This window comes from Xiphias gladius, chromosome 23 (assembly GCF_016859285.1).
Source record: "Xiphias gladius isolate SHS-SW01 ecotype Sanya breed wild chromosome 23, ASM1685928v1, whole genome shotgun sequence".
Taxonomy (NCBI): domain Eukaryota; kingdom Metazoa; phylum Chordata; class Actinopteri; order Istiophoriformes; family Xiphiidae; genus Xiphias; species Xiphias gladius.
In genome coordinates, this window is record NC_053422.1 from 12,475,078 (window position 1) to 12,489,993 (window position 14,916).

At 41.9% G+C, this 14,916-nt stretch overlaps 1 protein-coding gene across 5 annotated transcripts in view; it reads left to right on the forward strand.

Moving 5' to 3' along the window:
• Positions 1 to 14,916, forward strand: part of dlg3 (discs, large homolog 3 (Drosophila)) — a 79,430-nt gene that overhangs the window by 12,966 nt on the left and 51,548 nt on the right. For all 5 annotated transcript variants that reach the window (XM_040120644.1, XM_040120645.1, XM_040120646.1 and 2 more), the window contains exon 4: positions 1,911 to 2,027. In XM_040120644.1, the coding sequence (XP_039976578.1) occupies positions 1,911 to 2,027 (117 nt within the window). The remainder of the gene's footprint in view (positions 1 to 1,910; positions 2,028 to 14,916) is intronic.

A 14,916-nucleotide genomic window follows, 5' to 3' on the forward strand; every position in this document is an offset into this window, starting at 1 on the left:
TGATGGACTCATTTCAAATATGTCTGCAAAATTTTTTATGTGTGTGTGTGTGTGTGTGTGTGTGTGTGTGTGTGTGTGTGTGTGTGTGTGTGTGTGTGTGTGTGTGTGTGTGTGTGTGTGTGTGTGTGTGTGCACAGTGCAAAGGGCATACTCTTAGCTGTCACTATTAGACACAGTGGGCAGCAAGGGGGGGCGGCTCTGGCTCTGGCAGTGCCAGTTGACCTGCCTGTCAGTGCTGCCATGTGGGAATGGAGCCGTCAAAGAGAAGCTCACTTAGCATCTCTGTAAAAACCCAGCATATCTGACCTACACCAGTGCAAAAATAAAGAAAATTGCTGTGAGAATACTGCAAACTTGACATTAATGTCATTTTAAAGGTTAATTTTATTTTATGTTTTTTTTTGTTTTTTGTTTGCATCCCAACTCTTCCCGGTGGTTTTCCAAGTACAGTAGTCTGCATGCCTTTGGGTTGTGTGTGTATTTATACAAACACTTGTCTTTTGAACTTGAGCACAAGGGCAGCTTTCATTTTAATTTGCCGGCATCAGCTGAGAGAGAAGGCACCTTTTGTTTGTAAGATCACTGAGCCTGTTTTTGCAGTAACACTGCCGGCAACTTTGTAGCAGTGACAGCCTGCTCTGAAGGCTGCCCTCTGCTGTCACTAAAGGGTCTGTGTGGTCTGATCTGTGGGATTTATCTCACTGATTTTCAGGTAGCGTAGACTTTGCATTTTCATGGTCAGTCAGTAGAAGGTTTTAGTCACTGCTCTCGTGGTGTGAAACCCGATATGTCGGACTTTATTTGTTTTGATTTCACTTACATATGTGCTGCAGTGTAATACCAGCTGAGTTTCGTTTATCATGTTAGACTAAAATATGAGAAGAAGCCAAGTATTCAGTCTTTGCTGCTCTATCGTCACAGGTGACTATTTCCACAACAAGTAGCACAGTCTTGTGATTACTGGACGAGTTCCAGTGGTGCAACTCAAACCGTTATGCAAATGTTTTCGATTTTGCAAAGGTCTTCTTCTTTCAGCACAGTACAATTTCTGTAGCTGTGCTCCAATTTTTTTTTTCTCTCCTGTCTCTTGTTTAGCTCCTGTCTGTTTTCTTTAGTGCTGAAAAATGCTGATTGTTAACAGTTTAAAGCCATAGTTGGACATTTTGGGAAACACGCTTAATTACTTTCTTTTTAGTCGAGAAGATCAATAGCGCTCTCATTTCTGTGTGCTAAATATGAAGCAAGAGCCTGCACTGGGCTAGCTTACTTTAGCATAAAGACAGCTAGCCTGACTAGAATTGGCAAGGCTCCAGGAAGTCACTCTGACAGACCATGACCCCTTCTAAAACCAAAAACTATTGTTTTTAACATTTTAATTACTGAGCTTTAGAGGTACTGGTAGGTGGATTTTTATTCCTGTAGTCAGAGCCAGGCTAATTGTTTCCTCCTGATTCCAGTCTTTATGCTAAGCTAAACTAACTGCCTGCTTATTCTAGCTTCATATTAAGGGTGCTACTACTCTCATGTAATGCCATTACATTTGAGTCTCAGAGCTAAGCATCTGATTTTACACTTACTGCCTAGGAATTATTATTGTTCGGAAGGTACTTTAAAGACTCCTATAACCACCTGGATGAAAAAAATCTTGTTTGCTGCAAGATGAAAAAATACTTTTAACCTGTTTCTGAAGTTTTGAGTCTATCCTACAGCCATGAGACTGGTATCAATTATCTGATCTAACTCAAGCCAAGAAAGCAAATGAGTATATTTTCCAAAAATGTTGAACTATTTCTTTGAAGATGTTGTCATCTCTGGTATCCACGAGTATGTCCCGATCTTTGCTGGAGGAGGGCTTTTTTTTAACATCTGATTTTAATCACTCTTGACTGAAGTTTGATCTGTCTGTGCAGGACCAGGAGGAGGAGGAGGAGGGTGTGGCTCGGGTGCGAGTGACCAGCAGGAGGAGCCCTCACAAAGTGGAGCGGGTTTCTGGCTTGGTGACTCGCTCCCATGTCGACATGCCAAAGGTGAGTAAAGCAAAGCAAAAAGGAGGCTCCCAGGGGTCTCCTGTACACAGATCCTCCCCATTGATTCTACTAAGGCATCAGAAAGGGCAGCCGCTGCTAAGAGAAGCAGATACTAATGATCCTGATAAGGTGACGATTATGCATTCTCCATGGAGAGTGCTCTAGCATCATGAGACATTTGTTACTGTTCATAAAGGCTGATGACCTTTACAACATTATGTTCATGTTGAGACATGACTGCTAAATCATACAGCAGTCCAAGAAGTACAGGAATTGTTTTCTAGGGATTTGTTTGATCAGTTTGAATTGGTGGAATCAACCTCAGTCTGGACTCCTAAAAGCCTGTGTTGATTATTGTGACGCTAGTAATTCATCCTAAAAATAAAATAAAATAAATCAATTTTCTTTTCAGAATTTCAGCATTTGCAATGATATTTCGTGTCCATTATGCTCATGCAGATCATAGTAAGTAGTAGTGTTTAGGCACTTAATTATACTCTGACGATAATTAGGTGACACAGCCATTTTGTTAATATTTTGTGGTCACTTTCTTCACCTACAGCTGTAAAACTAAAGAATTAGTTAATGCTTTTTACCATGTTGAGGCTGTCACTATTGATATGAGCTAATGTCAAAGATTTAAAGGAATAATTCAACATTTTGGAAATGCGTTTTTTTTCGCTGTCTAGCTGAGAGTTTGCTTTGCTTAACATTAAGACTGGAAACAGGGGGAAACAACTACCTTGGCTCTGTCCAAAGCTAACAAAATCTATACTACCAGAACCTTTAAGGTTCTCTAATTAACATGTTTCTTCTCTTTGGTTATTAAATTTGTGCATAAAAAAAGAGTAAAAAATACAATGTGTGGTTTATGAGTGGTTACATGCTATTTCTTTTTGTATGGATTAATCAAACCAGCTGTCATGTGTTAATAAGTGAGCTTTAGAGGTGCTGGTAGTCTGATTTTGTAACACAGGCTAGCTGTGTTCCCCTGCTTCCAGTCTTTATGCTCAGCTAAGCTATCTGCCTGCTGGTCTTAGCTTTATATTTAGCTTACAGACATGAGACCGGTATCGATCTTCTCATCCAAGTCCTGGCAAGAGAGCGGATAACCAAAATTTTCCAAAATGTCAAACTATTTCTTTAAGGATTGTGGTCAACCTGCTGCCTACCTGATCATCAAGCACAGACCTCGGAGACATGTCGTATAGGTTAGCTGTGTTCCTCAGTGTTGTTGAAGGCCCTTGGATTCACATGCCTTCCCCATTATAACACGGCCAGTGGCACATGGCAGCACAGTGGCCGCCAACGTTGGCTTTTCAGCTGAGCCCAGAACTAGTGCAGTGGGTGGAGGCGTAAGAATTTTGGGGGCTTGGAAGGTGTAAAAGAGTGGGAGATGCAGGCTGTAAGCCCATAGATTCAATGTGACTATATAATAATGCCTCATAAGAAATATGGTGAAAGTACAGGTTGACGCTGGTGTGAATAATATGGAGCTGGCTGCGTGTGTGTGTGTGTGTGTTTGTGTGTGTGTGTGTGTGTGTGTGTGTGTGTGTGTGTGTGTGTGTGTGTGTGTGTGTGTGTGTGTTTATGTGTGAGAGAGACTCCCTCTATCACATTAAGGGGGAAGGTGAGGGAGCTGAGGAGGCGCAGGGATCGTGAGGGAGGGAATGAAAGGGACAGAAGGGGGGGTTGTAGAATGAAAGATATAGTGGGGGAGGCTGGAGAAAGAGAGAGCAAGGCGGCTGAGAGGCGAGGGCCGGTGCAGTGCAGAGCTGGAACGGACACCCAGAGCTCAGCCTTCCTCGGGTTGCCATGGAAACCACATTCCTCCCCCGCCTGCATCCCTACAGACTGCTCTGACTCTCTCTCTCTCTCTCTATCTATCTCTCTCCTTGCTTCTCTGTTTTTTCATCCTGTCTTTTTCGTTCCTCTTTTAATTTGCATCTTTGTTTTTTTTTTTCTTCTCTCTCTCGCTCTCTGTTTTTACACCGTGCACACATTGAGCACATTCGTGATGATGCACACTCAGCAAGCACAGTGATTTCACATGCATTGCTCTTCTGTGGCAAGGTGAATCGGTAATTACACAGAGTTTATTTTGCATTCCCATGCACTCATGGACACATAAGCACTTTGTTGTTCTCTCCACATCTCTCTATTTTCTTCTCTCTATTTTTACTCCCCCTTCTGTTCAGCACCATCCTTCAGTAATGCCCCCTCTAGTCATCGCATTTCAGCCCACACACAGGGCACCTTAGCTTCATTTCTCCTCAGTTATTGCGTCTGTCGTGGACCTACAGCACCTTCATCATATTTTATCAACTGTTTTCCCCGTCCTGTCCATTTCAAGTTCATCTTTTAACCACCTACTTGCACCCCTCTTCATAGCTCTTTTTCCTTCTGTTTCTGTCTTTTTATGTATGTACAAAATCTATGCTAAACAGTGTTCTTTAGCCATGCAGCTCTGATACAATCTCCCGCTCTCCTCTTTTCCTGTCTCCCTCATTTCCCTCCATCCCATCTTTCATTTTCCTCCATATGTATGCCTCTCTCTCTCATTATTCCATCAGTTGGAGGCGCTGTATTTGGTGTGTATGGTGGAGCAGCTGTTCTTTGCCACCGAGGCCTCTTAGTAGGAGTCGTAGCCATGGAGCCTTTGTTTTGCATTTGCATTGCTGGGAGAGCTTCGTGGTGGCTCCTTGGCAGGTTACATTGTCTTTCGATAAAAAACTGATGAGTATCTTTGGTTTCTCTCGGTCTGACTGGCTTTCTGTCTTGCAGTCTCTCTTCCTTTCCCATGTGCATTTCCCTCGTCCTGCACACTTCACAGAGCAATGATTCATTGAGCAGTGGCAGCACCTATATTCTGCCTTTTTTCCCTTTCAGTATCTGATATTTGTGGAAGAAACAACTGTGCTGCTATGATGTAATGAGGCCTGAGAGAGACTTATACTTCCTCACCCCCTCTTACAGTTAGTTAAGGCTACAGTAGAGCAGCTTAGTACGTGTTGATATGGAGCTGCCTCTTTAAGGCTGCCTCACTGCCGACTGTCCCTTTTATGGTGCTGCATCCGGTCAGGTGACGAAGGAGTAGACTCATAGCTTCTCTGAGAAATGCCTAGAAATGACTGAAAAGCTCAATACATGGTCTGTGCAGTGGTTGGGGGTTGTAATGCTCATTACGATAGTGTGCGCCTGTGCGTGTTTGTTACAGGGTGTCCAGGTGGGTTTACGTAATAAGGGCTGTGCAGGCTGATGCTGAGCTGATAGTGTTGGGGGGGCTGCAAGGTGGGATGTGGAGGAGCATCTTTGTTCAAAAGCACAGGATAATTTCCTCACTCATGCCATAAATCACAGGTCCTTCTTTTTCATTTGTCAACCGAAGGGCAGAGGTCACCGCTTTCATTTCACAAGATAAATCACCTAACGCTGTTGATCCACATCTTTCCAGTCCAAGCTCTTTAATTGGGCACAGTATTTATCAAGGATTGCAAACAGACAAACACCACTCACTCATGCATATACAGTTTGTGTATATATATGTCGTGTGTGTGTGTGTGTGTGTGTGTGTGTGTGTGTGTGTGTGTGTGTGTGTGTGTGTGTGTGTGTGTGTGTATATATTTATGCATGGATGGGCATTATGTGGATGCCTTTTTTTTTTTCCAACAAGATTGCTATTCTTCTGGGTCTACTGAAGCCAAGTTGTTGTTATTGTATTTTCTCCAGGATAGGAGCAGCTATTAATGCTGGTACGAGTCAGAGTGTAATTACAAGCTAACACTTCAATCATACCCTGCCGCGCGGTGTTGTTTCAGTGTTTGCGACAGTAAGCTGTTTCAGTATTTTTGACAAAAAGGTTTTTCCGTTTTCAATGAGAGTGGAACATCTTTGTGCACATTTTTATGTTCAGTCTGAAGGTAAACTAAAAGACTGTAAGAGTTTTTTGATGGTTTTACGTTTTTTCTTCTCTGGTATTTATGTCTGGCCACTAAGGAAATGCCAGTAACAGAATATTGCTTTTTCTGCTTGGCACTGCATCACAAATGGTAAAATTCTCTTATATAAGTGACAGTTTTATTGTGTGATAAACTGCAGATTGAATCGACAATAACTTGATCTAATACAAGGACAGTGCAAACGACAAACCTCGGGAATGGTTGTGTAATTGAGTCCATCGAAAACTATACAGTCTCAACAAATATTTAACATAATCTTCACAAATACTTGAATTTATTGCAGAGCTTTGGTATTTGATTACATGATATTCTACTGATGTGGGTTTTATATCCCCTGTATAAGGAATTGTGAACTCTTAAAGAAGCAGAAGATGTTAACAAGCATTACATTTCTTTAGCGATCAAACCAAAAAGGAAAGACCAAAACAGAAAACCCATATGTCTTTATCCACAAAATTACATTAAAATATTACGTCTTTTAAGACATGTACACCAGCACTAGATTAACCCTCAAGACCTTTTCTGTCCTCTGTAATAGCCCTACTTTAATTTGATTAGTGCATATTAACTTCCTGTACTCCGCTTCCTGCTATCCTTTCAAAACAGAAAACAAGCAACTGATTGGGTCTTATAAGACCCACCAATTTATTTTAAAAATATTTTATATTATGTAATATTGAAAGGGAGCGGTTTCTTTGCCCTAGAGGTACTAAATATGCCAACATACACAGTTCATATCGCAGATGTGTGTGTATGTGCACACGCACCCATATAGATAATACAGATGATTCCATTCCTTCTTTTTTTACACCGCACAGTATGTTGATTTTTTTATTTGTTTTTTTTTGTGTTTTGTTTTTTTTTGGGGGGGTGGGCGTTTGGTTTATTTATTTTTTGCTGCAAACATTCTGACTGCACTGAGTGGTGGATGCAATGTGGACAGTTTATAAGAGAGACAGAGCGAGGCTAGGGAAGGATGGTTGCAACATGTGCCCAGTCATGTGTGCTGTGATCGATATGCTTACATCGTCCTTTCAAGCCGCTGCCTTGAAGCCCCGCCTCATTGCTCTGATTGGCTTTAGCAGGGTTTGTGGCTGAATCCCACAATGTAACTTTAGGCATTCAGTGGTTTCTAGTCTCTGTTTGAAAATGCCCAAGTTTCTCCTCTTTTTGCTCTCTGCCTGGCAAATCTCTGGAGGTTAGAGTATGAGAATATCATTAAGATGAAGTGAGTTACTGTTGCATGTAATTAATTGAGGCTGAGCTCGCTGTGTGTGCCTCCTGGTAGGCCTGCAACACAGTACAGTGTGCCCTCGCCCTAAAATCCTGCTTAATTTAACCGGAAGGTTGCACAGATACACGTTAATATATGTATATTTCAAAGGCACTATGGTTTATATGTGAATCAAAACACTGAAAAGGCACTAGCATCCATGCACACTGTAACATGCCGGCTATGTACAAATATACTCTTTCTGCCAAGCAGACACACCCAGCTCTGTTCCCCGTCACATTTCATTAATAATGCATATATGCAGGACCTTAATGGCGACACTATAACATTCCCTCTCAGTTCTCTAAAAAAAATAAAATAAACCTTCACCCTCAGTGTCGGGATGTTTTATATCTAGCTGTGATCAACCAACAAATTCATAAGCATGCAAAATGGTTCACAGGCAGTCCTATCGCATTAGCGAAAATATAACTGCCAAAGATACATGAAAGCCATATAGTCTCTCCTTCCTTCTTTTTTTCCCCGTCACACATTCTCACTCTCAATCTCTTCCTCCACCCACCCGAAAGCCCAAGCGTGTAATCTTGTTGGTTTCGTACACATGTGTTGATGTCATCATTGTGAACATAAAATATTGCCCCTATGGTTCTTACACGAGGCTTCAGCAGTTTAGTTTCTGACCCAATCTTGCACATGGGCAGGACTTAACAATTAAAAAAAAAAAAAAAAAATTCAGCAGAAGAGCTGCTTTGCCAGTGCTAAAAAAAGGAAGAGGGGTAGAGAGTGATGTAAAGTAATGCAGCATGATTCAAAGGCATCCTCTGTTGAGATGCAGGTCTAGTGATACCCAGGAGCAGAAGGATTTTCATCTGCTGCACCTGCTTCCATTGTAAGATTATTTACAGATGTATGCTGTGACACAGAGCCCGAGGTTGCCAATCACTAGCACGAGAAAGCTGTTAAATCTGCATCTGAACTAGAGATGACCGTGGAGGTGACCAGTGACCAGTCGGAGGGACAGGGGGGCTCACTGTAAGTTGGATTTTGCCTGCACTGGTCTGATGGAAAACATGGATCAGACTCTCAATTAATGGATCAGGGTCGAGGTTCGGCATTTGACAGATCGTGGGGAGTGACTCCCTGACCTTTTCCACTCACGATAATGAGAAAATATACAAAAACAATGTTTTTATTTTGGCTTGATCCGTGAGGCAGTACTTTTTTTTTTTTTTTTTTTTTTACCTGAGGCAGGCAGCGGTGAGGTTTAGGTGTTGTGGCCCCTTTAAGAGCAGCTAGTGAAGCGCTCGGTCCTGTTGGTGCTGCTGCTGCTGATGGCAGCGCTGCCAGTTGATTGGCTGTGGCTGTCAGGGCTGAGGCGCTAGAGGGATGCTGCTACGTTTCTCTCTCCGCCCTGCCTCCATGCCTCTTTCTCTCTCTCTCTCTCTCTCTGTCTCTCTCGCTCTCTCTCTCTCTCGCTCTCGCTCTCGCTCTCTCCCTCTTGCTTGCTCGCATCCCTCTGAATAATCCACATCTAGGGCAAGCTGGCTGAGAGGCGATCAAGTGCTCAGCTCCTCTCTGCAGGCTGAGAAAAGAGACTGAGAGACAACGATTTTCAACGCAGGAGGAAAAACGTGATATTTTGACAGAACGGGAAGATACCAAGAATTAACAGAGGAAGATTTTCATCTGCGGATATCATTTATTTATATATATATTTTGTTTATATATCTATATATATATATATTTTTTACACACACACATATAGATATTTATTTATATATATATATATATATATATATATATATATATATAAATATATATATATCACTGTATATATCTGTATTTGTGCTTGTCTATTTATATTAATATTTTTATATGTATTTGTGTGTGTAAATATATATGATATATATATAAACAAAAGAATATACACACACACACTCACACACACACACATATATATATGTATATATATATATATACACATATATATATAAATATATATGTGTGTATATATATATATATATAAATTCATATATATATATATATATGTATATATATATATATATGAATTTATATGCGTATCACTGTGAACCAAGAGAAGCAAGAGGAAATTTCTATGATTGGGGCTGGTCTCTGATTGTGTGGTCATATACAATATTTTGAATATTTCCTTTGATCTTCTACATCAAGAGGACAAAGACTACGTGCCCATTTTGTATTTTGTTTTCCTGTTGCTGCTTCCCATCCCTCTCGATCTTTTTTTTTTTTTTTCTACATCTGAGAGGAATAAAGGGGAGAGTGACAGGATTTGACGAAAAAAGGGGAAATCTGTAGAAATTCCTGTGATTAGTGTTATTTCCGTCGACATTAGCGCTCTGTGAGCTGATCACAGAGTGCTGTGTGCGATCTGAGGAGGCAGCAGAGACAGAGTGCCACGCCGCTCAGCTCAGCATCAGCCCAGCCAGCACAGCCAGCATGCACAAACACCACCACTGCTGCAAGTGCCCAGAATGTTATGAGGTGACCCGTATGGCTGCCCTGCGTAGGATGGACGCCCCATCATATGGAGGAGATTGGCAGACCGAGTCCTATGGATACCCGCCTGGGTATGGGGGAGGCCAGACCTTACCTCCTCCAGCCTCAGGGGGAGGTGGAAGCATGGGAGGAGGAGGCGGCACTTTGGGGAGAAGTAAGGGCAAGATTATGTCTAGTGGGGGCCCTGGAGGCCCCAACCTAAAGGGCCAATCCAAGGGAGGCCCCAAAGTAAACGGCAGCAACTCCAGTGGACAAGGAGGATGGTGGCCTGAGTGCACCTGTACCAACCGGGAGTGGTATGACCAGGTAACTCATCTTCCTCACTCTATTAGATAGCTCAGGACTGTGGGGCCTGGCAGGGGAGACTGGGATCAAATGAGCTGTTGTTGTAGTAAAGCAGAGATGATCATGTATCAGCTGAGGCTGTTGGTTTATGGAAGAGAATTCATATTTAGTATTCATCTCAAGCCCTCCGTTTCCCATTTGTTGACCGGGGTTCTTTTATTGGAAGCAGAGTATGGAGAACAGAACGGGACTGATCCAGTTTCACTGCACACACATGGAGATGATCTACATGTTTGGATTTGATGCAGATGACTAATGCTTATAGATTTAACACACCTAGTGTATGTCGTCAAAAGCTTACACTGATGCAGTTACCATAGGCCAAAAAATGGTGCATTTTCATTCACTGAAGCAGCATTGAGATGCAGTTTGCCATTATTTTAGGTCATCTCTCAAGCCTCCAACATTACAGACTGACTTTGTAAGGAATTACATATAAGAAATAGATTCCTCACAGATCAACTGATGGTAGGATTGTGTCTCGTAGGTTCAGAGTAGAGAAAGAGATGATGAAATCGATACCAGGTCAATTCTTTTTTTATGGCCTCTGTTTTTTAGCAAGCCATATACCTCAAATGAATCACAGTATAATGAATTTGCATTCAGAAAAATAGGGAATCAGCAGTAATCGTGTCTAAACGCTGCCTGTCATACATGCCGCACAGTGTGAATGGAATTGCCTATTAACAAGCGGTCCATTTTGTGTCTATGATCGCCATTTATTTACATGTGTTTCTAAATTACAGTTGATATAAGGTCAGAACAGCTTCAGAAGCACAGTCTTTAATTAAGCAAGGTGCATGTATGTGAGCACGAGAGTGAGCTTGGGTGGGGGAAGGGTAGCTTGGTGAGCAAGAGATTCAAGGAATGGTTCTTGCCGTGCATGAGTATGTGTCTGTGTAGTCTCGAATTTGCAGCAAGTGAAGCCGCTGCATTGTTTGTAATTCCTCCGTTTATGTTTGATCGCGTTTTGAGTAAGAAATAGGAGGTATCAGGAAGAGGGAAGGTGAGAAGAAGCACAGGGGTAAAATGGAGGCTGAAATTTCAGTGGCAGAGTGGAAGAGATCCCCCTGAGCTGAGCCCACAAATGAGCCGCAACCTGGCTGATATTAGCAGATGACTACAGCCAAGCAGAGGTTTTAGCTTTGAAGAGGCAAAAAGAGAGAGACACTTTCTCTTGATTCAAGTTGTATTAACATCTATTTGCAAGCATTTCTCCTATCAACTGCATCCAGACCAATCAAGCTCATTTCATGTTTCCCACATTTGACAGCTCACAGCAGATTTGATTATGTAAGCATTTATTGCTTACATGGAGATTTTATTCTCCATCAGTATTACTACCCATTTTTTCTACTTCTCAATTCCAGCATATTATTTCAGTGTTCAGCTTACAGTGAAACAAATTAATATCTGCTCGATGAAATATGTTTTTTGACTACATCCTGATTCATGTAGGGATCTTATGTTGTCAAAACAGCACCGTTAATGGATAAACCACTCTGTAGAATCCTATATCGTTCTATCCTTTCGAAGGATACTTGCTCCTTTGCTGTATCATGCGAATGTTCACCACAGATAAACTCTTTAGAGAAAATATCCAACCAGCATTCATGACATGGAATAAAAAGATCTGGAATTACAGAGAACGAATCAGCAATGGATCATTTGGCGGGGGGGGGCAGTAGTCAGTGGGGTGAAAATGCTAAGGTTGAAATAGAGAGAAATAAGCCAATAAAGGCAGGCAGCGGGCCTGGAGAGGGGGAGGGGGTTATGTAAGAGGAGGCAGTTGGTGGTGCTGTCAGAGAGAGAAAGCAGGAGAGGCCCTGACACTGTGGACAAGCATCTGCCCCTCCATGTCTTAAAACAGGCATGCAAATGGCCATTATGTGTTCCCCTTTCCATATGAACGTGCTATAGCACGGCATGGATGGAGATGCACGCCCACCACCACCCCCACCCTCCCAGCTCGTTCCTCAGTCGCCGTTGTTCATCCTTGGGTGGGAAACGTGGATGCTACCCCTCCCCCCACTACCTGTACAGTGCCGGAGAGCAGGGCAGTAATCACACACGCCCAAACACACACATCTATTATCTTATAGCTCTCATAACAACTCATATTTTTGGTTGCCAGCAGGATGAAAGGCAATAACCTTGCACAGTCATTCAGAATTATCTGAGCTGGCTTTTTATAGCTGGATCATTGACATTTTTAAATGGCTCCTTTATCCATGAACACTTCATGTATATGTGAGGAAATCATTAGACACCCCAGGATGTAATGATGCCATATAATTTTTTTTCCCTCTGTCATCTATTTACTAAACATTTGTGCTGCTTTTGTCAAGAGCTTGCTATCTTAATTATGGATGATTCCAGTTGGGATTATAAGAACATTCTTTAAAACAAGAGCTTTTGAATTTAAATCTGAGAAAAGTAGAGACCTCAGTCTACTGGGAGCTTCAGTCAGAAAGCTCCCTCTTCCCCCCGCGGGCTCCAATCTGTCTTTGTGTGTTCTCCAGCTCTGTCACTATGATTAGCTTCAAATATTAATTGGATTTTACTTTATTTATTAGCATCAAGATTTGGTCCAAAATGCTGTGCCAGACCTATTGTTTATAACAGTTCTCCGTTAGTGGCAGTGGTGCGTAAATGAATGCGTAGGCACGGTGGGCGTTCCATGTTGAACACTCCCGTAAGTGACCACAACTTGACACCCTTCAGGCCTTGATCAGAAATGTTTTTGCATGTGTTTGTTTGTGTGTATGCACCTTTTACAGTCACATTGATTTATCGGTGTGATTGGTTCGTACATGTGTGTGATGAGATTTCGTTCAGTTGGATTTGATTTGCCAATCCTGTAACAGCAACCCAGAGAGTATTATCGGATGGGATTTACATGTGCTACATGTCCAAACGTCTTGAGCTGGATCCCCTACTGTGATCTTGAAAGGCTCCATCTAAAACCTGGAATACTCTCATCAGATCAAGAGAGATTTATCTATGAGCTTGTCTTAGGAAACAAAGGCACGATGTATGCGATCTGAGGGAAAGTTCACTCAGCAAATCTATACATTTTCTTTAAAAATGTGGGGTGAATAATAACACTTAGATGGACGACATTTTCATTACACCCTGCAGGTGCAGCTCCTGTCATTGCATTCAATCCAGTGCGACACATGATTACTGCAAGTTTGTTTTCGAAGCGTCGAGTAAGAGAAGCAAATTTGGATATATATTACCTAAAATAACACGCCAGAACTCTGATTGGCTGGAATTAGTTTTCTGTGATAGATACGTCAGAAATCAGCCGATTGCCAACTTGGGGTTGCACTTTTGAAAACGAGTACAGTAAGAATAGAAGGGAAGAACGTTGATTCAAAACACATTTCAGTTCAATAACAGGATAAATACCCATAAACCTCACTTTTAGATGTGACAGCCGCTTTCAGAGGAAAAATAAGAATGGGAAAAAGCTATAATACATAGTGGATGTTGCAGAGGAGGTGGGTTAGAGCCCTGAGGATGGCCAGACCCAAGACAGGATCCAGTAAGATTTTTCTCAAGAGTACCAAGCGTTCCTCCATCTTCCCTGACTCTTAGTACTCGTGAAAGGAAGGTCCGTGACACCTTTACCTAGAGAAATAAAGACTTCATGAAAGCAGTGCTTTTCTGCTGGAGATCTCCTTCACATCACAGGTAGTCATGTGATATGGGCTGCCATTTGGTCATATTTCTATCCTGCCGGAAGTGTCAAGATGATAACTCGGCAGATTAGGACAACATCCCAGGTACGGGATCGTTCGTAGGCCTCCTCATACCAGATTACTGGGAGTGGTGCTTGTTGTGGTTAGATGTGACAGTTCTGGCCCTCTGCGAGTGTGTGATGTCGATCTCACTCTTGCAGTAATACAAGATTCAAGGCTTCAAGTTTTCTTCAACGGTTTGTTGTTTTCTTTTTTTGTTTTTGTTTTTTTTTTGTAGTATTTATTGGTTCGATTATTTATGATAAGGTATTTATACATTTACCAAATTAAATGGAAATAAGGAAAAGGTTACTTTCTGAGAAATAGTAAACTCAAAATCACACTCAGTCATTTTTAGCCCTCTCTCTAATTAAACATTATGTTCTATGCAAACAATTTTAACAATTCTGAAAGAACCTCATATATCCCCCAAAATTATAAAAAGCCTGATTATTTTATTGTCTAGTCCCACGTCGTCAGTCATGTGGAGCAGGTCTCATATACTCTTACGTCACTCTTTAGCTTCATCATCGCTCTTGTATCAGATTGACATTTCGTCTGAGGACCCTGCTCCTCGATGCTGTCCGTCCCTCTCTCCCACACTGGCCTCAACAAGTAGAATTCAGTTTCGAGGGAGAAACAATCTGAACCTGTGTAATGCATTCATTGCTTTCTTAAAATCTGTCTATACTGTAGCTGAAACCATGTAGTCAGCTAAGCGATGTGAAATGTTTTGAAACCTGTTACGGAGAAGTGCTCCAAATGTCTTACGCGTTGCAGTGCTTTATTACATCCGCCTCAGGCTTTCAGAGCCCCAATCTTACATGATGTCTGCTTTAACGACCAGCAAGTTGTAAATGTTTGAGGGATGCAGATTTCTGCACCAAGAAACCACGTGATGTGATTGTCGTTAAACTGCATGCAGCATACTCATGTGTAGCCATGTCCGGCCAAAACGTTGGCTGCTTGTGACCCAAGGGTACTAGACCAACAGGAGTTGAAAGTATGTAATGTTGGTGCCTCCAACTTTCTCAGGATGCTCACTGCTGTTCAGGAGACCGTTCATATTT